This window comes from Cicer arietinum, chromosome 3 (genome assembly GCF_000331145.2).
Source record: "Cicer arietinum cultivar CDC Frontier isolate Library 1 chromosome 3, Cicar.CDCFrontier_v2.0, whole genome shotgun sequence".
NCBI classification, from domain to species: domain Eukaryota; kingdom Viridiplantae; phylum Streptophyta; class Magnoliopsida; order Fabales; family Fabaceae; genus Cicer; species Cicer arietinum.
The window spans coordinates 1,351,716-1,378,396 of NC_021162.2; the positions used below are offsets into that span (position 1 = coordinate 1,351,716).

Here is a 26,681-nt window from a genome sequence, read left to right on the forward strand (position 1 = left end):
CACTTCAGGCCACTTTTTGTACTCATTAGGCTTATGGAAGTTTTCTTATTTTGTAAGTTTGCTGGGGTTTGGTGTGGTTAACTGGAGTAGTAGCATAAATACTTAAGGTTTCGTGGGTTGTTGTTGGCGTTATAGCCGTGGAAAAGTCTTTTGCTTTAACGCATTTATGATCTGTGATTTATATAATTTCGTAGTGAACTATTTGCATTATCTTTGAGTACATCTGGGGCTCAAGTCTTCTCTATTCATTTCAATAAGATCTTTTGGCTTATTAAAGAAAATAATTTTATATATTTGAAGATTGCTTCCTTTAGTAGTTTTGTCTTGGTTGTGATTTTATTCTCTGGCAAATTTTTTTTGCAGGCAATTCGTATAAAATATCTGCATCCAGATAGTGAGCTGCAAAATTTCGCTTTGCAAGTTATGGAAATGCTCCGTGCTGAAACTTCTGTTGATGCCCATGCATTGGTATTTTTTTCAATAATATGTTCTTTTTATTTTTTCTTTTGCTTTTGCTTTGTATTATGATGTGCATTTATTGAGATAAAATGGCACAGATAAGTGATTAAATTCTGCGTATGTGTCGCAATACTATATCAGGGGAAGATGCTAGTGGGCCTTTGGTTAAAACAAACTGCTACAGTTTTCAGCCACTTGTTTGCTGTTTGATTTCTAGTTTAGAAGTTGTTGACCAGAGCATCTTAATCTTGCTGCAGGCATGTGTTCTTTATATCCTTCGTGTTGGTGTAACAGATCAAATGACTGAACCTACTCAGAGGAGTTTTTTGCTTTTCCTAGGAAAGCAGGTGTGGTTTTCTTTATGTTCTTGTTGCTTTGATTTCATCGAAATGACATATGCTGAATCGTTTGCCCCCTCCCTCTTTCCCCACTTTTTGGCATATAGCTCGAATCACCTCAAGCTGCTCCTTCCATGATGGTAGCAGCCTTACGAACAGTGTCGTATACTCTGAAGACTTTGGGAGAGGTAATGTGATTTAGGTGCTATTAAAAAAGTCGGGAAGTATGGCTGAGATGTCTCAAGGTGTGCTTATCTCAATTTGTTGATTTGCAGGTTCCAATTGAATTTAAGGAAGTTCTTGACAACACTGTAGTTGCTGCTGTGTCGCATTCGTCGAAGCTAGTGAGCTCTTGATAGTGTGCATACATACATACATTCACTAATACATATATTAATATTATTTTTTTTCCTTAATTTTGATTTTATTCTTGTTTTGGTTTAACATGCCATCTTCTTCGTACCCTTGGGTAGAAGTGTAAAAAGTAAAGGTGTTATGGTCTTGTAGATAGTTTCTTCATGGAAAGCATGAAGAGAAAGAAATGTGGTGGCTGAAATTCAATTAAAATGGCCATCTTTGGAAGATAAATGAAAACTCCTTTGTTTTTGTGTTCTGCACATAAGAATTTGAAGGTTTTCTGAATTTGGGTTGGGTCTAACACAACCCTACAAAACCGACTTGTAGGGTGAAGACTATCCACCACTTATAAATACTTTTCCGGATCTTATCTCATCCAATGTGAGACTCTTAACACCCCCCTCATCTCTAGGACTGAACATCTGAGTGTGACCCGATAGCGGTGACCTGGTAGCAGGTGGCCCAATAGATCTTTTTATAGCCACCGGTACTATCTTAGAATTTGGATTGGGTCTAATACAACTCCACATAATTGGCTTGTAGAGCGAGAACTACCTATGACTTATAAACACTTTGCCTGACCTTATCTCATCTAATGTGAGACTCTTGACAATGGTCTACGAGATTTAATTGTGCTTCCTTCTCCAAATTATAGGATTTCTTTTCTTAATTATTCAAAATGAAAATTGAGCTCTATTTTGGTTAGGAACATGTGATGTTGCTTGATGGCGGTAAAACTTGAAAAACTCATCAGTGATAAGGCATTAAGGAAAGTTGGAAGAGGTGCTTGTATATACAATTTTGTTAGGATGATGGTCTGAGTGTTGTTAAAAATATAAAAAATACGCTTGCCTGATACATGGTATTAGAGCTTTTTTGATTAATTGTGTTAGAATATTAAAAAATATCTTATAATATCTTTTATATTATATTAGAGTATCTTAAATTATTTCTTAGGATCAATTTATAATTATAGAGATATCTTAGAATATCTCTTATTATTATTATGATTTATTCCTAATTTAGGATTTAGTCTATGTTTCTCTATAAATAGAGATTAGTATTGAGTCTATTGTAATCAAGTTAGCATTAAACTATTATCAATAATATTCAAACCCTTATTATTTTCTCTTCTCCTTTTCTCTAAAATCTCACACTTTCAACATGGTATCAGAGCCTATTTCGATCCTCCTTGAACGATTCCGCCTCTATTCCGCTGTCGAGTTCCCAACAATTAGGGAATATAATTATAGTTTCTCTTTTCTAACATTCCAATATTCGGTGAGATTTTTTGTAGCTTTTCGTTTATTTTCAGCAGATCAGTCACAACACTTTTATCGCGCGGTACTGTTCACTGCGCAAAAAAAAAAAAAAAAATTATTATTAGGGTTCTATAAACCTTTCTACAACCCATTAGGGTTTGGCGCTCCAACCAACTGAGCTAAAGAGCTAATAGCACATAATACCCCATGAAGATAGCCCTTATAGGTAGGGGCAACAACGGGGTAGTAAAGTTTACTTTGAGAATCATTATCATTTGCATAGGGTAGAATTGGAGAACTTTGTGGCATTTATAGCAGCTGGAAATATACGGAGCTCCAGAAGACTTTCGTATAATTTTCCATAGCATGAACCCTGACTCTGGCCATCTTGACCCCATTGTTGTTGGTGCCCTCATTGCCATCACTGCCCTTGTTGTCTACAGCACCAAAGGCTCTTCTATTTTCAACTACGTTGCTACTATCTTTCACTTGTTTGTCATTGTCTTCATTATTATTGCTGGTCTCATCAAAGCCAAACCCGAAAACTACTCTCCATTTACTCCTTTTGGTGTTCACGGTATGATTGATGCTTCTGCTGTTCTTTTCTTTGCTTATGTTGGCTTTGATGCTGTTTCAACTATGGCTGAGGAAACCAAGAATCCTGGCAGAGACATTCCTATTGGTCTTGTTGGATAATATTTTCCCTTGTGGCCTTAGCGCTTTTAGTAAGGCGTTATTATTCAAGTGGAGTAACTACAAAAGGAGATCAACGCAATTTCATTGTGGGTCTTGTGTTGATTATTGGCTCTTCAATTGGAATTTCAGCTTATTGGAATAATAGTACTGATGGCTGGATTGGTTATTTAGTTTTTGTTCCACTGTGGATTTTAGGGACGTGTGGTATTTGGCTTTTTGTACCAATGGCAAAGAAGCCTACAATTTGGGGAGTTCCTTTGGTTCCTTGGCTACCTTCTTTGTCTATTGCTATTAACATATTTCTTCTTGGCTCTATTGATAAAGATTCATATATAAGATGTGCAATTCAATTGATGGGATTCTTCTTGGTGCACGATTATTCTCTCTTTGATGGTTCCAGATCTGCCCTTACTCTCCAATTTTGATCAGCGAAAATATGTGTCATTGTTCAAACAGCCGTTATCTCTCCTGTTTTGGACGCATTTTCTTATTACGTTGATTGATCATGACTTTGTTTCGTTAGAGTCGCGTTGCTTCTTCTTCGGTGTTTGTCATGCAATTTAGTTCTTACTAATATATTATAAAAGTGGCTTTTATTCCCACCGACGATCATTTCGGTGGCGTCTCTTTTTCCACATATGAATTATATTAGTGATGACTTTTTCCGTTAGTGGTTATTCTAACGGTACCTTTTATTTTCATGACTTACTTTACCTTGGCAATTTGTCCCAGATGCACTAGCCTTGCCTTTCTCTCCTTGAAGCACGCCTCTCTCTCCTTGAAGCAGATTTAAGTTTAAATATTCAATCAGACTATCTGGTTAGGCTATATTTATAGCTATTCTTTCCGACTTCACATGCATCCCTGAGTTGCCTCTCCATTATTATTGGTTTGAAGCTTCCAAATGCAGTTTTTTAGAAGAACGGAGCTTGCTTTTTTCAATTGCCTTCCATGAATTTCTCTCAGGCTGATGATTAATCAGACTATCTGGCTAGGCTATATTTATAGCAATTCTCTCCGACTTCGCATGCATCCCTGAGTTGCCTCTCCATATTTTTTATTATTTTGTGGAGCAAAATATTTTCTTGTAGCAAGCTAAAGCTTAGTAAGCTTTAGCTTGAGGGGGAGTGTTAGAATATTAAAAAATATCTTATAATATCTTTTATATTATATTAGAGTATCTTAAATTATTTTTTAGGATCAATTTATAATTATAGAGATATCTTAGAATATCTCTTATTATTATTATTATTTATTCCTAATTTAGGATTTAGTCTATGTTTCTCTATAAATAGAGATTAGTATTGAGTCTATTGTAATCAAGTTAGCATTAAGCTATTATCAATAATATTCAAACCCTTATTATTTTCTCTTCTCCTTTTCTCTAAAATCTCACACTTTCAACAAATTGTTTTGAATAATTTGATTTTTGTTGCCTCCATTTTTAATAAACCAATTAAATTTAAGCACAATGTAGTAATTTTGTATACTTTAAGCTCTAGTAGTTGGTTATGTAGGGATCATGTGTATTTACTTAAGATATAATTAAAATCAATATACTAGTCATGCACCCAACAATGATTTTAACCCTACATATTCAAAGTATTTTGAGATGACCAAGTCCTTGACAATTGATATTAACCCCGCAGTTGAGAGTTTCTAATTTCCACATAATTTTAGAAGCAATTTGGATTTCTTAAAAATGTCTGCTTTTATTTTTTTGCATGCTGTTATCCAATTTGAATCCTTTTGCTCAATATGGAATCACAACATAATTCTTATAAGCAGGCTTTTATATTTTGTCTCTTTGTTATATCTTTTCAAAATGTGTATATTGTTAGGTTCGCATTGAAGCTGCTTTAGCATTACGTGCATTGGCTGAAGTTGATCCAACTTGTGTCGGCGGTTTAACTTCATATGGGGTGACCAATCTAACTGCTCTAAGAGAGAGTGTTTCTTTTGAAAAGGTAAAATTCTTCAAACTTCATGATAATTTATATTTCAATGCATCCTCTATTATTATTGATAAAATAATTTTTATTAACCAATGATTTGAGAAAAGTACAACAGAAACCCTCCTTAGTTGTAGCACAACAAAGTCCGGTTCCCTTGGTGGGCCAGGAAACAAACCTAGTAGTAGTAGCGAGATCCAGTGCTGAAGCAGAGCATAAAAGCCTAGCACAAGCCACTGCTGAAATACTTTGGCTGCAATATCTCCTTCAAGAGCTAAAAACTGCTTTCAAGATTCCACAGATTTACTGTGATGATCTCTGCACAATTTCCCTATTCCCCAATCCAATCCAACCCTCCACTCCCGCACCCAGCACATGGAGCTTGATATCCTCTTCGTAAGGGAAAAAGTCATCAACAAGAGCCTCACTGTCTTTCACAATCCATCCCAAGACCAACGGGCAGATATTCTGAAGAATCCTCTGCCCTCAGCACGGATTACTTTTCTCAGAGGCAAGTTAAGGGTGTTTGACAAGTTCTAACTTGGTCATCCACCTTAGACTTGAATAAACATTTTGGCCCCAGTTCTCTCATTTCTCTCTCTATTAGGAGTAAACACTGGGCTATTTTGTAATAAGAGCAATAACTAGGCTTTGGCCCCAGTTCTCTCATTTCTCTAAGTCAGAATTCTGTTAGAAGTAGTTAGATGATGTCAGCATCTATTAGAAGTTACTTTCAATTAACTCTACTATAAATACATCAATGTACTCTCATACTATCAGATTAAACTCCTATGAATTCTCAATCTCTCTCTCTCCTTTACTTTCTATGGTTCTCTGTTTTTAATATTTTCTGTTGAGTTTTAACTTTACTGTGGGGATATTAAAACATGTTTCAGTTCTTCAACTAGTTCCTCTATAATTTTTTCATCTTTTTAATTGACATTAATTCTTTTTCTGCAGGGTAGCAATTTACAGTTTGAGCTCGATTCTTTGCATGGACAGGCTACTGTCTTGGCTGCTTTAGTCTCTATTTCACCAAAATTACCTCTTGGTTACCCAGCAAGGTTAATTGTCTCTCCTCTCCCTTTGTTTTTTTCATAACCAGATGGATGATATTTGTTTTTGTACCAATTAATTAACTCCTTTTCCTTGTGTATACATAGTGTCACTAAGCCATTGATTTGAAATCCATATTTGGAGATGGAATGAAAACGGATAAAAGCCTGAATTTGGTTAAAATGACAAGGTGTTTAATGATTTGAAGGAAACAGTTTCTCAATTGTATATAAAATTATAAATTGGTGTCAGAACTGCTCACAAACCCATAGTACTGTATAGTTTTGTAGTTAGTTGATATACAAGTCAATCAATACCTCCATTTATCTTTATATTCCTCAATTTATTGTTGTTTCCCATGAAAGGACATCTTATGTAATTCATTGCTGTTACTGGATCTGCTCTTCTTGCATTCTTTGTCCACACAAATTTAAATTTTTTCTCCTTCACCACCTATTATAATTTGCATTCTTTGTTTCACTTTGGTCCTTATGCTAGATAGCAACAGAAGAATTAATGCAGTTCAATGCTTGCTTAATTTTCTGTACTAATATGTGGAAATGTATTATAACCAGGCTTCCAAGATTAGTGTTTGGGGTTTCAAAGAAAATGCTGACAGATTATAGTCACAATCAGTTGGCAGCCACAGTTGAAAAAGAAGCTGGATGGTTGCTTTTATCATCTTTATTGGTTTCTTTACCAAAGGAGGTACGAGGTTGTTGATAGTCAGGGTTTTTCTTAAGCTATAACTGTTTTGAAACTAAAAATTGAATGGTAAGGAAAGCGTGTGAAAATGTTTGACATCAGCATTACATTAGCCTAAGTATTCCATAACAGTGCTAAGGAGAAGAATCAAGTATCCAAGGGAGTCAGTCTTAGCGGCTCCAAAATAAGCCATAGTATTACCAAATCTTTTCAAGCGCTTGTCCAACTTCTGTAGCTATCTATCCTCTTGAAATTGTAACAGGAAACTTGTATGTGTCTTTCATAAGACATAATAATATGAAATGTGAATGTTATTATTAGGACTTCATTTAGGGATATTCCCAATAAATATTTTGAGCAAAAGTCCCATGTTTTAGGGTTTTTCCTTTCCTGCAGGAGCTTGAAGAGGATATCTTTGATATTCTTGCCTTGTGGGCTACACTCTTTACTGGGAATCCTGAAAATGAAGTTACGAAAACTGATGATTTAATGTCAAGGATATAGTAAGTACATCTTAAGTAGTATCAATCTTTTATGGTCGTGCAATGCTTATCGTGATCCTGTATGTTTTCTGTAATCAATTGATTTGATTTTTCCCTATCAAGTATCAACCGAACTATTTGCACTCATGTGGTGAATATCATTGTTAAAAGAACAGACAGAGAACATTGTTTTTATTCGCTGATGCTTAATACCGAAGGGAAACAGCTCATAATATAGGAGCAGAATTGGTTCTAAACTAGGAAACCAATCTGCATGAATAAAAGAAAAAAAATCCTAGAATAGGATCAGATATCAGTAGTTATATTGGTATGAATTTGATACTGTTAAAATATTATATTAGGATGTAAATAAAATAAGAAGTGATGTTAAAATATTATATTAGGATGTAAATAAAATAAGAAGTGAAGTCTGTAAGTATTTCTGTCTGTAAGTATTCATGCCATTATGGTTATTTATCACTCGTAGTCTATATAAAGAACTTTCGCCGTGTAGTTGAAACATACGGGTTATTGAACATGTCGCTCAATATTTTCTTTTCATTTAACATGGTATCCATAGTCTATTGAGAGACGACTCTAATCTTCAACTATCCAGTGGATTCACTGTTTCCGGTGATATTTTTTTTTATTTTTTATTTATTTATTTTCTGACAAACCGTGTCCTCAACTTCGGTTCCCCCTTCTCTGTTCGTGCTACGCTGTTCTCTCATTTTTTTTCCTGCCGCCATGCTTTGCCGTCACTACCGCCGTCCTTTCTGACGACCTTTTTAGGAGAACGACTACTCCAGCAGCGCCGTACATCTCAGATCGGCCCATCCCTCAACGCATGTCGTCAACAAACATCCCACACGTCCACATGCGCCGCCACTGTCCCTGCGCGTCAGATCCACGCGCCACCCACTGCCACCGTGCGTGAAGGCACGTCCTACAGCCGTTCTCTACCTAGCTTCTTCCGTTGCACTCACCTCAGCCTTCTGATTCCATATCTGCCCTGAGTTTTCAGTTTCGAGTCACGAATATACGCGTTTAAGTTCAAACAACCTCTGTTTCCCCGGTTCGGACGCGCTTTCTGCCAATTTTTACTAACTATGATGTCTCTGTCTGAAACAAAAAGCATATTTACCAACTACATCACCTCTCATCTATCTGTTGAAAGATCAAATCATGACAGTTGAGCATCCGACATCAAACTCTAGATGCTTGGTCAAGGTTACGAGGACTATCTCACTAAAAATCTTGAAAAGGTGGTTGCGACTGAAACATCAAAATGGAAACAAATTGATGCTCAGTTGTGGTGTGTCATTAAGTCTACACTTCATCAAGACGTTAAACCGATTTTCCGTCTACATCTCACGTGTAAATCAGTTCGGAATCAGGCAAAGGCACTCTTCATAATGACACTTAACGTCTCTATGGAGTTTGTTACTGCTTGCTGAATATCATTACTCCGAAGACGATAGATGGCTCTATTTCTTCATGTCTTGGCATGATTCATAGTGCACTTCATGATTTTAATGAGCTTTTCCCTCCTGCTGCAAGTAATCCAGTTGAACGAAAGAAAGAGTTGGATCAACGCAACACTTTCTTCATGCTTCTTGCACTCTATGGCCTGCCCTAGGAGTACTCTGCAACTCGTGATCAAATTTTGGAGTTAGTTATTGTTCAGGATATGTCTACTACCTCAACGATCCTCTTTTGAGTATCAACAAAACATCCGACTGAACCCTCTATTACTTCAGCTCTCGGTGACGCTGCCCTTGCATCTCTGGGACATAGTCAGAGTCGCTCTCGTGGAGGATCATCCAACTCTAAGCCTCGTCTCAAATGTTAGCATTGTAATCGGCTTGGACACACTATTGATCGTATTGCTTCCAATGGTATTCTTCACCAAACATTATGTCCTCATACACTCCAACAAAATGGGGTAGCCGAACACAAAAATCGGCATCTCATTAAAACCACCCAAACCTTACTTCTCCATGGTAATGTTTCATTCCGTTTTTTGAGGGATGCAGTCTTAACAACATGCTACCTTATCAATCATATGCCATCTTTTGTACTTGATAGCAACATCCCTGATACAATCCTCTTTCCCCATACCCCTCTTCACCCACTACCTCCTCATGTCTTTGGGTGCACGTGTTTTGTTCACAATTTATCTCCTGGTCTGGACAAATTGTTAGCTGGATCACTCAAATATGTCTTTCTCGGATATCATCGATCCTAAAAAGGCTATTGTTGTTATTCTCCTACACTACACTGATACGTTACATCAACTGATGTTACCTTTTTCGAGTATGTACCATATTTTGAACTGACCCATATGGCTACTGAGCCCCATCAGGACATTAATCTTGAACCTCCTCAGGTAGTTATCCTTATTCCGCCCCTTTTATTCCTACTGAACCTGCGAGTTTGTCCCCCAACCTCCACGACCACTACAAACATATCATCGTCGTCGCCCGATATCCGTTGTACCTGTTCCTATTCCCATTATAGACTCTCCTCCGACGTCACCACCAGATCCAGCGCTACCACCTGAGCATGACATTCCCATTGCTCTTTGTAAGGATATTTGCACAACACGTAATCTATCTCCTCATTATATTGATTTGTGTTATCATCGTCTTTCTCCCTTGCGTTATACTTGCTTGTCTTCTTTGCCTTCTGTTTCTATTCCTAAATCTCCAGGTGAAGCATTATGCTACCCTGAGTGGAGGCAACCAATGCTTGATGAGATGTGTGCTTTACAAAGTAGTGGTACTTGGGAACTGGTCCCTTTACTCATGGGAAGTCTTTAGTAAGTTGTCGTTGGGTCTATACGGTAAAGGTTGATCGAGTTAAGGCTCGCTTGGTGGCCAAAAGATATACTCAGATTTTTGGGTTGGATTACAATGATACATTCTCACCTGTTGCCAAAATTGCATCTGTCAGACTGTTTTTCTCCGTTGCAGCAATTCAACATTGGTCAATCCATCAACTTGACATTAAAAATGCCTTTTTGCACGGTGATCTTAAAGAGGAAGTTTATATGGAGCAACCACCAGGGTTTGTTGCTCAGGAGGAGTCTTCCACCATGGTTTGTCGGCTACATAAGTCACTTTATAGTCTTAAACAGTCTCCTAGAGTTTGGTTTGGCAGATTCAACTCGGTAGTACAAGAGTTTGGTATAATTCGTAGTGAAGTTGATCGCTCTGTATTTTATCGTCACTCAGCCTAATGGTTCATCTATCTTATTGTTTATGTGGATGGGTAGTGATCAACAAAGAATACTCCACTTGAAACAACATATTTCAAATCAGTTTCAGACTAAATACCTCGGTAAACTTCGTTATTTTTTGGGTATTGAGGTAGGCCAACCAAGGATGACCTTGTAATTTCGCAAAGAAAATCTGCCATGGATATTCTTGAAGAAACATGTCTATTAAATACCAAGCTAGTTGATACTCCTATGGATCCAAATGTCAAACTCCTACCTAATCAGGGGGAGCTTCTATCAGATTCAGAAAGATATAGGAGATTGGTTGGAAAGTTAAACTATCTCACAGTCACCCGTCTTGACATTTCCTTCGCTGTCAGTGCGGTAAGCCAGTTCTTAAATTCTCCTTGCCAAGAACATATGGGTGCTGTAATCCGGAGTTTTAAATACATCAAAAGTGCACTTGAAAAATGTTTCATTTATGAAGATAAAAGACATACTCAGATAGTTGGTACTCAAATGCCGATTGGGTAGGCTCACCGATTGATAGACGATTCACTTCTGGGTATTGTGTTTTTGTCAGAGGAAATTTAATATCTTGGAAGAGTGAGAAACAAAATGTTGCAAGATCTAGTGTTGAGGCAAAATTTAGGGCCATGACACTAGTAACATGTGAACTCATCTGGTTGAAACAATTATTTAAAGAACTTCAATTTGAAGAGGTCAACCAAATGACACTAATATGTGATAATCAATCTGCATTGCACATTGCCTCAAATCCTGTTTTTCATGAAAGGACCAAACATATTGAGATAGACTGCCATTTTGTTAGAGAAAAGATCAAATCGGGAGACATCATCACTAGCTTTGTCAATTCCAATGATCAGTTGGTAGATGTTTTTTATAAAGTCATTGCAAGGTCCTAGAATTAGTTATATATGTAACAAGCTGGGTGCATTTGATTTATATGCTCCAGCTTGAGGGGGAGTGTTAAAATATTATATTAGTATGTAAATAAAATAGGAAGTCTGTAAGTATTCCTGCCATTATGTTTATTTACCACTCGTAGTCTATATAAAGAACTTCCGCTATGTAGTTGAAACACATGGGTTATTCAACATGTCTCTCAATATTTTCTTTTTATTTAACATATACAATCCTAATTAATACAAAGGAAAATGAAGGAAACAAAATAAAAGGAAAGAAAGACAAAAGATTAAGGAATCATGTATTTGGAGACCTAAAAAACAAGGCCATTTCGCAACCCTCCCCACAAGTTGGTGCACAAAGTTGTTTGAACAACCCTTGAGTTTTTTCCAGTACACCCTCTTGGGCTTGATTCATGGATATAAATAGAGCTTGACTAGTAATCTCAAGGGACAAATTTCAATCCCCTCATGGACATAGTAAAATGGCATTAGTGCCACTTTAATAAATAATAATTTCTCCTTCCCCAATGTTTTTAAAAAAGGTACTAGGAGCTTTCCACAGTAAGTGATTAATCTTCCTGGCAACCAAATTCATAATATATATTTTGAGCCTATTTTATAATAAATAGTAATAAATCCAAGTGAAAACTGATTAAGACTGAAAAAAGTAAATGATATAATTAACTCTTTCTAGTGTCATTCTAAAACTCAATATAGTATTTTGATCTTGTTGTAGAAGTGGGAGTTTCACTCTAGGTAGTTAATCCCAACGTTTCTCGGCGAGATCCCGCTGTCCCGGTGCAGTACAATACCTGACCGCAATGGTGTGGCCTGCGACAGCGTGAAACAAGATCTCGATGAGATTTGGGCGAGAGCCCGCTATCATGGCATAATTAATCCCAATGTTTTCCAACGAGATCCCGCTATTATTTCTTCCTTCTTTTGTTTTATTGTTTCTACTTTCACCTAAAAAGAAGAAGTAGAATATACTTATGAAGATGATGCTTATCTTTGATTCCTATGCTAGAACATGCATTTGAGTTTTAATATTTAGTTATTTTATTACTGTGTTAAAGACTTCAATATGCATCATTGACTTTTGTTGGTATTTCAATGTATGTTTTGACTAAGAGTAAGACTTGTAGATTTTTATTACTAATTATGAATGTTTCAGAGTTTGAGTCATTTGTTAATTTTGCATTAAATATAGGTTTATATAATATTATTCATGCAATTTGTTCAAAAAAATAGCAATTATTCCGCCTATCCTGGAACGCGCTATCCCACTTTTGGGGTTGGCCGCGACGCACTGCTATCTGAGATTAACTACCTAGGTTTCGCTGTGTTTGACCAGAATATCTGACTTTAGCCATATGCTATTTTCCAGTCATCTTTTTGTTAGATAGCCTGTTTCTCTACCCTGTGTTCGTTTTTGAGTAATAACTAAGAAGCAATTCTGATTGTGCATGTGTTTTTGGTGGTCTACTTGTGTATTTTGTAGTGTGTGGTCTGCAGCTGTTCATGCACTTACAGCATTTATAAAATGCTTTATATCTCCTGATGTGATGAATAACGGAGTTCTACTTCAACCAGTTCTTGTATACCTTAACAGGTACCTGTGCTGTTTTTGTTTATGGTTGTAACTTCATTAGACAGTTGATAGTAATTCCTAACCTATGTTGAAAGCAGTGCATTATCATACATATCAGCATTAAAAGCCAAGGAACTTCCAAATGTGAAGCCTGCAGTGGACACTTTCATCATCAAAACTTTAATAGCTTATCAATCTCTTCCTGATCCTGTGTCATTTAAAAATGACCACCCTCAGATCATTCAACTATGTACATTTCCATTCAGGTAATGTTTTTATTTATTGTTCATTTAATATTTTGATGGGTTTGACATCATTTGTTAATACATAAAAAAGGTGTTCCAATTTTCTTTTGTCCATTAAGTAATGATCCTGTTAAAATTCAGTGTATGTTTTTATTATTCCTTGATTGTGCAACATCCTAGGCTAATTGCTAGTAGTCCTAGTCAATACAACTTCCTCGGCATTAAATGTAATTTTGCAACATCATTATAAATAAAAAGATATGCAATCTCATTAGAGACACAAGACATAGAAGATTACTCATATTTTACAAATCCTAATAAATGTCACACTACTGATGTTTTGAACTTGTAAAAAAAATATGTAAAAATGCCGCAACTATGCCTTTCTATTCATTCTAAATTTGCTAACTGATGTTGTTTTCATGATTTTTCTGTTTTGGATCGTATCTTTTTGGGTTAAAAGAAGAAATAATGATGAATTAAACGTAAGGAATCATCCTGAACAAAGATAAAAAGTTAAAATCTCCAAACGAGAAGGAAAAAAGAGAATGCTGTTCAGTCCCTCATATTTTTTTTTATGGTAACCCCCTTAAGGAGATCAGTTGCTTACTCCAAATAGAAGCAAAATGCTTAATTCTGCTAGTTGAGATCAGTTGCTTACTCCAAACCATTACTGCTAGTTGTAATTGTTGAATAAGAGAAAATGAGAGAGACATATGGTGAAACCGTGTGTCTGAACTACACAACGGAGTCTGTTTTATATAGGCTCAATGCAATAAATACAAAAATAAATATGGAAGATATTATCTCTATTTACATGATATGTAATAAATATAAATATATTTTCAACACTCCCCCTCAAGCTGGAGCATATAAATCATATGCACCAAACTTGTTACATATATAATTGATTCGAGGACCTCTCAGATACTTAGTGAATACATCTGCCAATTGATCATTGGAATTAACAAAACTAGTGGTGATGTCACCTGATTCGATCTTCTCCCTTACAAAGTAACAATCTATCTCAATATGTTTGGTCCTCTCATGAAAAACTGGATTAGAGGCAATGTGCAATGCTGCTTGATTATCACATATTAATGTCATTTGTGTTGCCTCTTCAAATTGAAGCTCTTTGAGTAACTGTTTCAACCAAATGAGCTCACAAGTCACTAATGCCATAGCCCTGTATTCAGCTTCAGCGCTAGATCTTGCAACTACACTTTGTTTCTTACTCTTCCAAGATATTAAGTTTCCTCCAACAAGTACACAATACCCAGAAGTGGATCGCCTATCAATGGGTGAGCCTGCCCAATCGGCATCTGAATAACCAACTATCTGAGTATGTCCTCTGTTTTCATAAATTAGACCTTTTCCTGGAGCACCTTTAATGTATTTCAAGATTCGTATCACAGCATCCCAGTGTTCTTGACAAGGAGAATTTAAGAATTGACTTACCACACTGACTGCAAAAGAAATGTCTGGACGGGTGACTGTGAGGTAGTTTAATTTACCAACCAATCTTCTGTATCTCCCTGAATCTAAAAATGGCTCCCCATGATTAGGTAGAAGTTTGACGTTTGGATCCATAGGAGTGTCAACCGGTTTGGCATTCAACAAACCTGTCTCTTCAAGAATATCCATAGCATATTTTCTTTGTGAAATTACTAAGCCGTCCTTAGATTGGGCTACCTCAATACCCAAGAAGTAGCGGAGCTTGCCAAGATCTTTAGTTTGAAACTGATGAGATAAATGTTGTTTCAATTGGAGTATGCCCTGTTGATCACTACCAGTTATGACAATATCATCTACATAGACAATCAAGTAAATGCACCCTTGGGTTGAGTGACGATAAAAAAGAGAATGATCAGCTTCACTTCGAATCATGCCAAATTGTTGCACTACTGTGCTAAATCTACCAAACCAAGCTCGAGGAGACTGTTTAAGACCATAGAGAGACCTCTGAAGTCGACAAACCATGGTAGAGGACTCCCCCTGAGCAACAAACCCAGGTGGTTGCTCCATATACACTTCTTCTTCAAGGTCACCATGCAAAAAAGCATTTTTAATGTCAAGTTGATGTAGAGACCAATGTCTGATGGCTGCAATAGAGAGGAGTAGTCTAACAGAGGCCATCTTAGCCACAGGGGAGAAAGTATCACTGTAATCGAGGCCAAAAACTTGAGTGTACCCTTTTGCTACCAAACGAGCTTTAAAACGATCAATCTTACCATCAGGACCAACTTTCACCGTATAAAGCCAACGACATCCTACTAAAGACTTTCCCGACGGTAAAGGAACCAATTCCCATGTACCACTACTCTGAAGTGCACACATCTCGTCAATCATTGCTTGTCTCCACTCTGGGTGAGATAAAGCTTCACCTGGAGATTTAGGAATAGAAACAGAAGACAGGGAAGACAAACAAGTATAATGCAAAGGAGAAAGACGATGGTAACTCAAGCCAATGTAATGAGGGGATGGGTTACGAGTAGGACGTATACCTTTACGAATAGCAATAGGAATATCAAGGGTCGGATCCGATAAAGAAGGAGGTGGCGGTGAAGGAGCGTCTGGAGTGACCTCGGTATCAAGAACAGGTGTAGGGACATGTACAACCGATGGTGGTTGACGACGACGATATGTCTGAAGAGGTTGTACAGTTGGAGGATCAACAAGAGGAGTCTCAAGTGGGACAGTGGGAGGGGCCACAGGAGGTGTCTCAGGTGGGGCATACGTAATAGGCTCTAATGGTAAAAGAGAAGGTGAAATAGACTTTGGTAGGTCCAGAGGAATAGTTGCAGACAAAGGATCAGGAAGCGACTCATAGTATGTAACAGACTCAAAAAATGTGACATCAGCCGATATGAGATATCGTCGAAGAGTAGGAGAATAACAACGATAACCTTTTTGGGACCGATGATAACCCAGAAAGACACATTTTAATGATCGAGCTGAAAGTTTGTCAAGACCAGGAGTGAGATTGTGGACAAAACATGTAGATCCGAAGACCCGAGGAGGAAGTGAGTGAAGAGGGGTACCAGGAAAGAGGATCGAGTGAGGGACTTTGTTATCAAGAGCAGACGAAGGCATGCGATTTATAAGATAGCACGCCGTTAGAACAGCATCGCCCCAAAAGCGAGATGGTACATTACCATGAAGAAGGAGAGTACGAGTGGTTTCAATAAGGTGCCGATTTTTGCGTTCGGCTACCCCATTTTGTTGAGGTGTATGAGCACAAGATGTTTGATGAAGAATGCCGTTAGAGGTCATAAAATTTTGAAATTGATGGGACAAATATTCACGGGCATTATCACTGCGCAAAGTGCGAATGGATACACCAAATTGAGTTTTAATTTCCTTATAAAATTGTTCAAAAATAGAAAATAATTCAGACCTATTTTTCATTAAAAATAACCACGTACAACGGGAAAAATCATCGATAAAGGTAACAAAATATCTAGACTCAAGTGTGGAAATAGTACGAGAGGGACCCCAAACATCTGAGTGAACTAAAGCAAATGGGGAGGAAGCTCGTTTATTAGCTCGATCAGTGAAATGACTACGAGTGTGTTTCCCTAATTGACACGACTCACAATTTAAGCTAGATATTTTGGTTAGATTAGGTACTAATTGTTGAAGTTTGGGAAGACTCGGATGACCTAACTGAGCATGTATAGTAAGAGGAGAATATGTGGTAGGGCACGCTGTTGATGGGTTTGAGAGATAATAAAGACCATTAGACTCACATCCGACACCAATTTGTCGTCCTGATATTCGGTCTTGCAAAGTAACATTGCAATTAGTAAATGTGACAACACAGTCATGAGAACGAGTCAATCGACTGATAGAAATTAAATTAAATGGGCATCCAGGTACATAAAGGACATATTTAACTAATAGAGTAGGGAGGATTTGGACAGTGCCAATCCCTTGAGACTGTGTTTGGGAACCATTGGCTGAGACTATCCTAGGTAAATAACCAGATGTTGTGAGAGAGGAGAAAAGAGTCTTATTACCAGTAATGTGATCAGATGCACCAGAATCGAGAATCCATGGGCTATGAGAAGGTGAGATGCAAACAGGTGAATTACCACTTTGTGTGGCGGAAACAGCGGAACTCGAGTTCTGACAATACTCTCTCCACCGAAGAAAATCTTTATAAGTAGCCATAATCAATAAGTAGTTACCTAAAAACCAGCAGCGAAACAGTGGCGGAATATATTATTTCTTTTTTTTCGATGAACAGTACCGCACGATGAACAGTGGACTGATTTGCTGGAAAAAAAAAATGAACGAAAAGCGACAAAGAAAGGGTAAATCGGAATTGAGACAGGGTTTACCGGAAAAAAAAAAATCTCACCGAAGGACAGTGGGTCCCGGGGTAATCACGGTATAGGGTTGTCTCTCTTAATAGGCTCTAGATACCATGTTGAATAAGAGAAAATGAGAGAGACATATGGTGAAACCGTGTGTCTGAACTACACAACAGAGTCTGTTTTATATAGGCTCAATGCAATAAATACAAAAATAAATATGGAAGATATTATCCCTATTTACATGATATGTAATAAATATAAATATATTTTCAACAGTAATCAACTGCATATAAATGTGGTAAGCTTTTGCTAAAAAAACTAGAAATGTTGCTGCTCACCCTTGTGACTTAATCCTTTTGGCCCCTTTGTTTTTAAATTTATTTGACCAAAAAGGAAGAGGTTTTAAAAACAGGTAGTAATTTATCTCCTCATTTCTCTTTTGAAATATCTTTTTTATTAATTATAAAAATACAAATTTGAAGTTATAAGAATTCCTTTTTAGTAGTCAATGAACTGAAACCAAAACAAAAATCATGCTTTTCATCTATTTTAAACTAAAACTCAATGCTAAAACAGAGTGCCAATAATGGATTTTCAGTAAGAAAGGTAGATGAGGGCCGTTTCTTTTAATAAAAATAAATAAAAGAAGTATCAAAGAGTTAACCATTAAATTAACAACTAAGGAGGACTAGATAATAGCATTTAGAACGGTCGTCATAAAGGACCATCAAATATAACTGAAAGACTTCCCCAATTCAATATTCCACGGTTTTGATTGAATTGGGCTAACTTGATGGCCTTTTATGCTGATTGTTCTAAATGTTATTATGTAGCTTTCGTTAGTTGTTAATTTAAAAGCCACCTCTTTGATATTTTTTTTTTTATTTCTTAAAGAAACGGCCACCGTCTTCGTTATTCAGAATCCATTCATGATACTGTGTTATCATTATGAGTTTTAGTTAAAAACAAATGAAAAATATGATTTTTTTTTGTTCCAGTTCATTGACTTTTAACAAAGAACTCTTATAACTTTCAAATTTCTATTTGTATAATTAATTAAAAAAGAAATTTAGAAGAGAAATCTAGAGATAAATTACTACCTGAGATGAAATAAGAATTTTCCTAAACCTAAAAACTACATGTATACCTTAAGCACTGTAAGGATAAAGGGCGGTCTTTGAGGCTCTCACCAGCTAGGGTCTGGAGAGGGTAGATATAAGTAGCCTTTACCCCGCAAGCAGAAACATTATTTTATGGATTTTAACCTATGACCTCCAAGTAACAAAGTAGCAACCTTGTCTTTGCACCAAGGCTTGCCCTCTACCTTAAGCGCTTTAAGATAAAGGATGTAAACTTTTTCCAATTTCTCTACATGTCAAAAAGGTATACTCAGTTGAAGAGTCCTTGAAATTGTGGGTTTTTAACTCCAACGAGATAAAGCTGACAACAATTTACACATAGTAAATGATTCTCTTGTCCATCACATCTTTACTCTCATTTTTGGACGATATAAATTGATCCACAACAATGAGATGTTAAATCCTTCCTAATTTGATGAAAATAAATACCAAAGAAAATTTTCTTTTAGAAGGTTTGATGCTCAAGGATCACAAATTGTATGAAAAAGTGAACCATGTTAACTTGTAAATTGTATAAATTAAGAACTCAAAATCAATGAAGAAATTCTGCAATAATGGGGCATCTTATTGTTATGCTTTAATGAAAGCTGCCTCTAAATAAATGTTAAATGATTTTACTTTTGAATTTGGATTGGACCTAACTCAACATTACAAAACTGGCTTATAAGGTGAGGAATGTCTCGCACTTACAATTATGTTTTTAGAACATATCAACAATGTGAGACTCTCAACACATCCCCTCACGGCTAGGATTGAACTTCTGGAACATGAACCCTGTGGTTGATAGTGGGTAGCCTAATGGATCTTGGATAGAATCTAATAACATCTTAGAATTTGGGTTGAGCGTAACTCATTCCTACAAAATTGGCTTGTAAAGTGTTGGATGTTTTTCACATGCAAATACTTAACACTTTCAGGTCATTTCAAAAATGTTGAACTCTTAACACTTTTCTTTCATTTACTTCATTTATGTAACTATTGATTAAACTGTTAAATCTTCAGTGATTGATCTGAGTATTTGTTCTTGCTTCTTTGAATAAGACATGGTTCAGAATGTGAAGAAAGTTCATGCTTGAGGATGCTGTTAGACAAGAGAGATGCATGGTTGGGTCCGTGGATTCCTGGAAGGTATCTATTTGGCTTATGCAGTTATGCTTTGTAGTATTTTTTTTCTCAATTACTAGAGTAAATTTTAATGAACCCTTGAAGTTAGATGGAATTACAAAGATCTCCAAACTTGTTTGCAAAAGACAAAGTTCTCCTTTAAAATACAAGAAAAATACACTGTTTCACATAAGATACTACCAATTCACTCTTTTTGATTATTTTGGAGCTGTTCAAGGTATACTGATTACATGTGTGGTTGTTCTTGCGTGTGTCCACTCTACATTGCTCTCTTCTTCATTATCTGGAGTTAGTCTTGTCTAGTTATTTAGTGCAAAAAGATGAATGCTGACTGAAGTTTCTCAGTACCATACTCTTAACTAACATAGGAATCATAGTGTCTGCAAAATATAGTTGTGATTGGGTTAAATAATGTCGTGCCAACTTTTATCTGTAAATTTATACCAAGTTGAACTACTTATCTCTTCAATGTTTCTAGAGCATTCACTAAGAAAATGTTGGATCCCACTCTTTTGACATGTGAAGTCTTTCTCTTAATAAAATATTTTTATCCAAAGATATAAACAAAAACTTGTACAGCATATGCTAGTCTATTTTTTACACCTGTGTTTCTCTATTCTTGCATATTTCTGTTTGATCCAGTCACGGACTGCTTCCCAAAGCATTGGAGGCCCCATCATCTTTTGACATAAATAAGAGATTTGTATTCCTGCATCTTATTTCCTCTCTCCACTAACCATGTGCAATGTTTATGTTCCAAATACCGGATTGTGTTTTCAATAGAATTTCAATGCATGAAAATTTTCATTTTATTGGCAAATGATAATTATTAAAATTAGTGACAAATATGGAACATGATTTAGTGATTTCATCAATATATAATATTTCTGTTATCTACTTATAGATGCCAAATATAGGTGAGACTGATATTATATAGAATGCTAGGTCAGCATTATTTTGAAAACAAAGGGAGAGGCTCTTTAGGCCCTCGGTTTTTAACTCAGTTTCTAACTTACTTGTCTTTGTATATGTATATGAAACAAGGGATTGGTTTGAAGATGAGCTCCGAGCTTTTCAAGGTGGAAAAGATGGCATCATGCCTTGTGTATGGGAGAATGAAATTTGTAGCTTTCCTCAGGTATTATTTCTTTAGATAAATAAAAATCTGGAACTCTTGGAAAAAATTATTTCCAGTTCAGGAACAATCAACTACATGTGTTAACAATATCCAAATACATTTAACACATGTTCTGTCATTTATTTTAAGATTGTCATAGATCTTTTAGTTAGTTAGACTAGTTCATTAGGAAGTTAGTTACTGAGAGGGAAAGTATAGCCTATAAGAAATAGGAAGGAGAGATTAGAGGAGGGATCCATTGATGTTGACTAGGAAAGTGGGGGAGAGATCAGTATCTTTCGAATTTCTTGGAAATTTACATATTTTCTCTGCATTCACTAAATTTATTCTTTACGTTCTTATTCTCAGCCCACTGGTATTAGAACTCCGATTTTTGAGCTGTGGGAATGCAGCAAAGTTGAATTCAGAAGCTGTTCAATTTTCAGCAAAGAGTAAGAAAAGATGAGCTCAGAGGCTCTATTGCTATGGAATAACAGTTCCAGAGTCAGAGGCTCCTATCTGAAAAATATTCTCTCATAAAAAACTCAATACTAATACTAATGAATGAGTTCGACTACCCATTCCCTTTCTCTTCTCTCCTGATCCCACTCTTCAGGTAAACCTTCCAGTTGCTGCGCCTACTAGGATTTGTTGCCCTAATTGGGTCATCCATGTCATAAGGCCTAGGTGTCCTACACAATCACATAAAGACATCAGTGGTAAAAGAAGGAACAAATCAAATCCGAAAGTGAGACGCTGGGCGAAGGAATGGTAGAAAGGTCGATGAACTAGGAAATACCAATCTGTGCGTGCAATGTTGCTTATGGAGCAAGAAAAGAATCAAGAACGATAACAAAGAAGAAACTGAGGGAAAAAAAAGGGAGGAGAAGAGAGAAAACAACAACTCAATTTTGTGGATAAAAAATTCAATGAGGAGCACAAAAGAATATGCAAAGAGTCATAAACCAGGAGCACATTCAAATATAAATATATTCTTTATGTTATTAATCTCAACCCGTTCCTATCAGATTATAAATGTTCTTGCTTGGAATTTCTAAAATGCAAATCTCACTTGTTTCGTTTGCTGGAATCTATAATTCTATGTGGAAAAATTATCTTCTATCTAGGTATATTGGATATATTTAAGATTAGATGCATGAAATTGAGAAATTATAAAGAACCAGGCAGCAAATCATAACTCTAGAATAACAACATATAATGGCAGCTCAATCTATAATTCTCTATGCAAATCTGAAATGATAACCCCCTTGAAATGAGTTGAGCAAAGCACCAAAGAGGAGCTAAAAATATTATTCTATCTCAAATTATTGATGACCTTGAAAGGAAGTAAGAAATGTGAAGAACGGCGATGAAGAGAATCTGAAAGTGAAAATTTATTAAAATAGAGAAAAGTGTTGGTTACAGCTGTTGAGTCTATTCAAACACCGAATAGTTAAAAAACTATCTTTAACTACTTAACATGTATCTCAACTGTAACTAACTGTCTATGCTGGCTAAATGAAGAATATAAAATTATACTTACACATATATTTATGCATGAGAAATGCTAGCAACATACTATCCAAAACTATCTTTCCAACTCACTCTCTGTCATTGGTGGGGCCCATTCACAAATAGTAGAGTCCACTTGAAATTCAACTAATAGGAGAATGTGTGTTCATAAAGTGTCTGAGAGTGTATTACTGTTGTAAATTTATAATCAAAAGTAGTTGTAAGCCTCCTAGTAATAGTAAATTTATTATTTTTATTGCATTCGAATTTTTGTTTTGTTTCTGGACAATCTTTAATTTTTATTATGTTTTTAGGCAAATCTTTAGTTTTAAAAGACCATCTCAATTTTAACTTTGGAAGTTAAACTTTCCCTTTCTACAGTAAGTATTATTGTATTGGTTATATATGTATTATACACACACACATTTAATACATTATTATTAAAAATAGTAAACCAATTAAAATATTAAATTATGTATATTTAAAAAAATAATCAAAAGAGATATTACACTACAATTTATAGTTATAAAATAGATATGTATATACTTATCAATTAAATAATTAATTAATATAGAACTAAAACAAGGGATTTGTTGAGAAGACACACACAAATAGGGTCATGGTGGAAAACAAATTTAGTGGGAAAGGCTTAACACAACGAGAGAAGATAGAAAAAAGAGAAGGAGGTCATAGATTGAGGAGTTCCCAAATCCCAATCGCATTTGTTGAAAGAGAACAGAGGCCATATATTGAACAGTGGCCATGGCACCGTCATTTTGCCACGGCGTGGTGGATTTTTAGGCCACTACCATAGGAAATTTGTGAAGGAATGCCTGCCATAGGCCTCAATGGTGTGTTTATATGACAGACTTTTGGCCTTCTGCCATCTGCCATCAACAACAATGGTGGGAAGTTGGGGGAAAGAGCTTTGTGGCTGAGGGATTTTGTTATGTCGGACAAGGCATCAGGGGAAAGAGGGTTTTTTTTAACCAGGTAGCGGAATATGTCATGGAAAATAATCACGTTAGCTCGGGAATCTCATGATCATGCAATGAAGATCAGCTCTTACACCACAATCACACATTGGCACAATCCCAGGACCGAATTAGCACTCAGAGCTTGCCAAATAATCATAGGATTGTACAGTTCTATGAGTAAAACGTGTGATCTTGACACCAATACAAATTGCTGTAGAAGCCAATAGAATCATTCTATTGTGTCTGACCTATAAGTCAGCCAAACTTAATATGTATACTAGTTCTAAAGTATATGTTGATATACATTGAGAGTCAAGAATATCTCTTGCTTGTTTAAGGACACTATGACTAATTATTGGTAAGATGTGCTGGCCATGTGAGGAGAAGACACATTAGGGATTTAGTAAGGAGAATTGATTAGATGGAGGATAATATGATTGGTAGAGGTTGAGAAAGACTGAAAAACACTTGAGGAGAAACCATTTTAATAGGCCTTGATCAGAATGTGGCCCTTGGTGAAAACTTGGTTGTCATTTAACGGAACAAAATGATGTCATTGGATCTATATGTAGCTAATCTCATTTAGTAGGAAAAATGCTTTGTTGTTATTGTACAGTTTAAGTTAGAATTTCTTTGTAGTTTTATTAATACATTTTTGCTTTGTTTATCCATCTAATTTCTTATTGCCTTTTCCATTCAATCTTGATTTAGCTGTTATTCTTTTTATCATTATATTGGATGGTTTCCATTTGATAATAACATACATTTAACCTTGAAGCCGGAGACAATAAGCAAGACTTTGGTGAACCAGATGCTTCTTTTCTTCGGGATCATATTTGCTTCTCAGGTAGAGCATTGTACTTCATCATTATATTATTGTAGAATTCAGTGAGTGGTTGTTCTTGTTGTTGACATCAATTGGTGTTTTATATCTCAGGATAGTGGTGGTATGCTGTCCCTCGTTGGTGTTATTGAGCAGTGTTTGAAAGCTGGGAAAAAACAACACTGGCGCACGTCTAGTATCACCAATATTTGTGTGGGCTTACTAGCAGGGTTTAAGGTTCTGTTTATACTACTATTGGTATTATCCAAGTTCCTTATATAGATATTGCCGAATTTTAATTTAGTCATTTTGTTATCTCTTCCAGTCTTTGCTTTCTCTTCGACCACAAACACTAGGACAAGACATTTTGGGTTTGGTGCAATCTATTTTTCAAGTAAGAAACTTTTAATACACACACTCAGTTACACATGTAATTATTTGTCAACACTGATTTTTGCTACTCTTTGTTTGCCGAATTTGAATGAAAGAGTATTTTGGTGGAGGGAGACATTTGTGCATCGCAGCGTAGAGCATCGTGTGAAGTTCTTGGGTATTTAGCTCGATTTGGAAATGATATCTTCACTGCAAGAATGGCAAGTTTTTCCATCTGCTTTTCAAACTGCATGTTAATCCTCACTGAACTGTGATTTATAACAAACTTTCTCTTCCACACACACACATAGGTTCTTAAATTTTGTCTGTGCTATTTAGTGTTTCATATCTGATTGTCATTTTTTCATCATTGATGATGGCTAGCAGACTAGATCACTTCTTGGTGACCTAAATGGAGCAACTGATTCCTACTATGCTGGATCAATCGCTTTGGCACTTGGCTGCATTCATCGCAGGTCACTGGTTAATAGTTTGCATGTTTATATTACCAATTCTTCAAATCCCACCCCCTCCGAACCAAGATATCTTCCTTTAGTTGAGAATTACTGATTAGTTTTAGTTTGTTTGAAGCGTGCTTGTTTGTTCTTTAGTACAAATTCCTCTTTAGGTTGATAAAGTGCATGCGACTCACATTTTGGGCCAATTACTTGACCCGAACTCCTACCATAAAGGAAAATAGAGTCTTTAATGAAGAAACACATTTAAGCGAACACGACAGACGACTAATGGATAAAACATTAAATGGATATTTCGGAATTTATGGGACATTATGAGCTGAGAGAGGGAAGTGGGTGTAGAGCACAAAATCCATCAGAGAGAAAGACCAAGGGTACCAAATTGGTCTCAAATTCAAAAGATTCTATAATATGTGAAGTTATTACTTCAGTGGATCCCATAAATATAGAATCTTAAACACCACAGATATTTGGGTAAATTGTTAAGTGATAAACTTGATTATCAATTGAGGTATATTAAAAAGAAAATGGTTGTTAGTATGAATAATGATAATAGTGGAAATAAGAAAGTTTACACTTTATAGTAGTTTCTTTACAGAATATGTGCTCCATTTCATGAAATGATTTAAGTCATTGCAGGATTAGCCTACAAAAACCATATTAGTTGCAACAGAGGTTTTACAGTGTTGTTGATTTATGTTGCATTTAACTTCTTTTTCCTATAATTTTATATATCCTGACAGCTTTTATCATATATATCTTGCTGCAGTGCAGGAGGGATTGCATTGTCAACTTTAGTGCCTGCAACAGTGAGCTCTATCTCCTCACTATCTAAGAGTTTGGTACCCAATCTGCAGATCTGGTCTATGCATGGGCTTCTTTTAACTATTGAAGCTGCAGGCTTGTCCTTTGTTTCTCATGTTCAGGTATCTCATTTCAAATTTGTGATCAGTATATTTCTCACATATAAAATGGGTAGTCTGCTTTTCCATTTTTTAAATGAAAATATTTGTTAAGGACCAAAATTACTTAGTGCTATGAAATATCACTAATTGATTCATCTGAGCTAGTGATTTCAGTTTTTTATTGATTATTACAATAACCATATTTCTCCAGAACAGAACTCTTTTTATCATACGCTCACATTTTCATAGACATGGCACAGAAAATTTATGCCAATGTTTTACCAATTAAGTGGATTGGGAATTTTAGTTCTATATTTTGTTGTTAAGGCATATCCCCTCCCATGCAAGTTGCCGCCTGCCTTGGCTTATGCATAGTGGTCTGTTTCTGCATTCTACATCCTTCTTACATCTCTTCTAAGTGATCTATCTTTTTGCACACAAAAAAGGAGATAAATGAAGGAAAATAATTTGCTGCTTTTATTTGATAATCTGATGGAGTACCTCATTTTACTGTGTAATTATCTTTCTTAAGATTTCATTATCCTCTCTATTTTTCTTCACAGGCGACCCTTTCTCTTGCAATGGACATTCTCTTATCTGATGAGAATGGTTTGGCAGACGTTC

At 36.0% G+C, this 26,681-nt stretch overlaps 1 protein-coding gene across 1 annotated transcript in view; it reads left to right on the forward strand.

Annotated features, from left to right (window-relative positions):
• The window catches only part of LOC101501748 (protein SWEETIE), a 53,637-nt gene that overhangs the window by 13,829 nt on the left and 13,127 nt on the right, over positions 1-26,681 (forward strand). The window contains 20 exon segments of the mRNA XM_004489062.4: positions 364-468; positions 717-806; positions 905-985; positions 1,073-1,141; positions 4,954-5,079; positions 6,025-6,128; positions 6,696-6,828; positions 7,222-7,328; positions 12,958-13,068; positions 13,146-13,313; positions 19,792-19,878; positions 20,920-21,013; positions 24,260-24,328; positions 24,419-24,541; positions 24,630-24,698; positions 24,793-24,897; positions 25,064-25,152; positions 25,922-26,078; positions 26,621-26,679; position 26,681. The exon segment at position 26,681 is cut by the window's right edge and continues 69 nt beyond it. Coding sequence (XP_004489119.1) covers positions 364-468; positions 717-806; positions 905-985; positions 1,073-1,141; positions 4,954-5,079; positions 6,025-6,128; positions 6,696-6,828; positions 7,222-7,328; positions 12,958-13,068; positions 13,146-13,313; positions 19,792-19,878; positions 20,920-21,013; positions 24,260-24,328; positions 24,419-24,541; positions 24,630-24,698; positions 24,793-24,897; positions 25,064-25,152; positions 25,922-26,078; positions 26,621-26,679; position 26,681 — 1,947 coding nt within the window.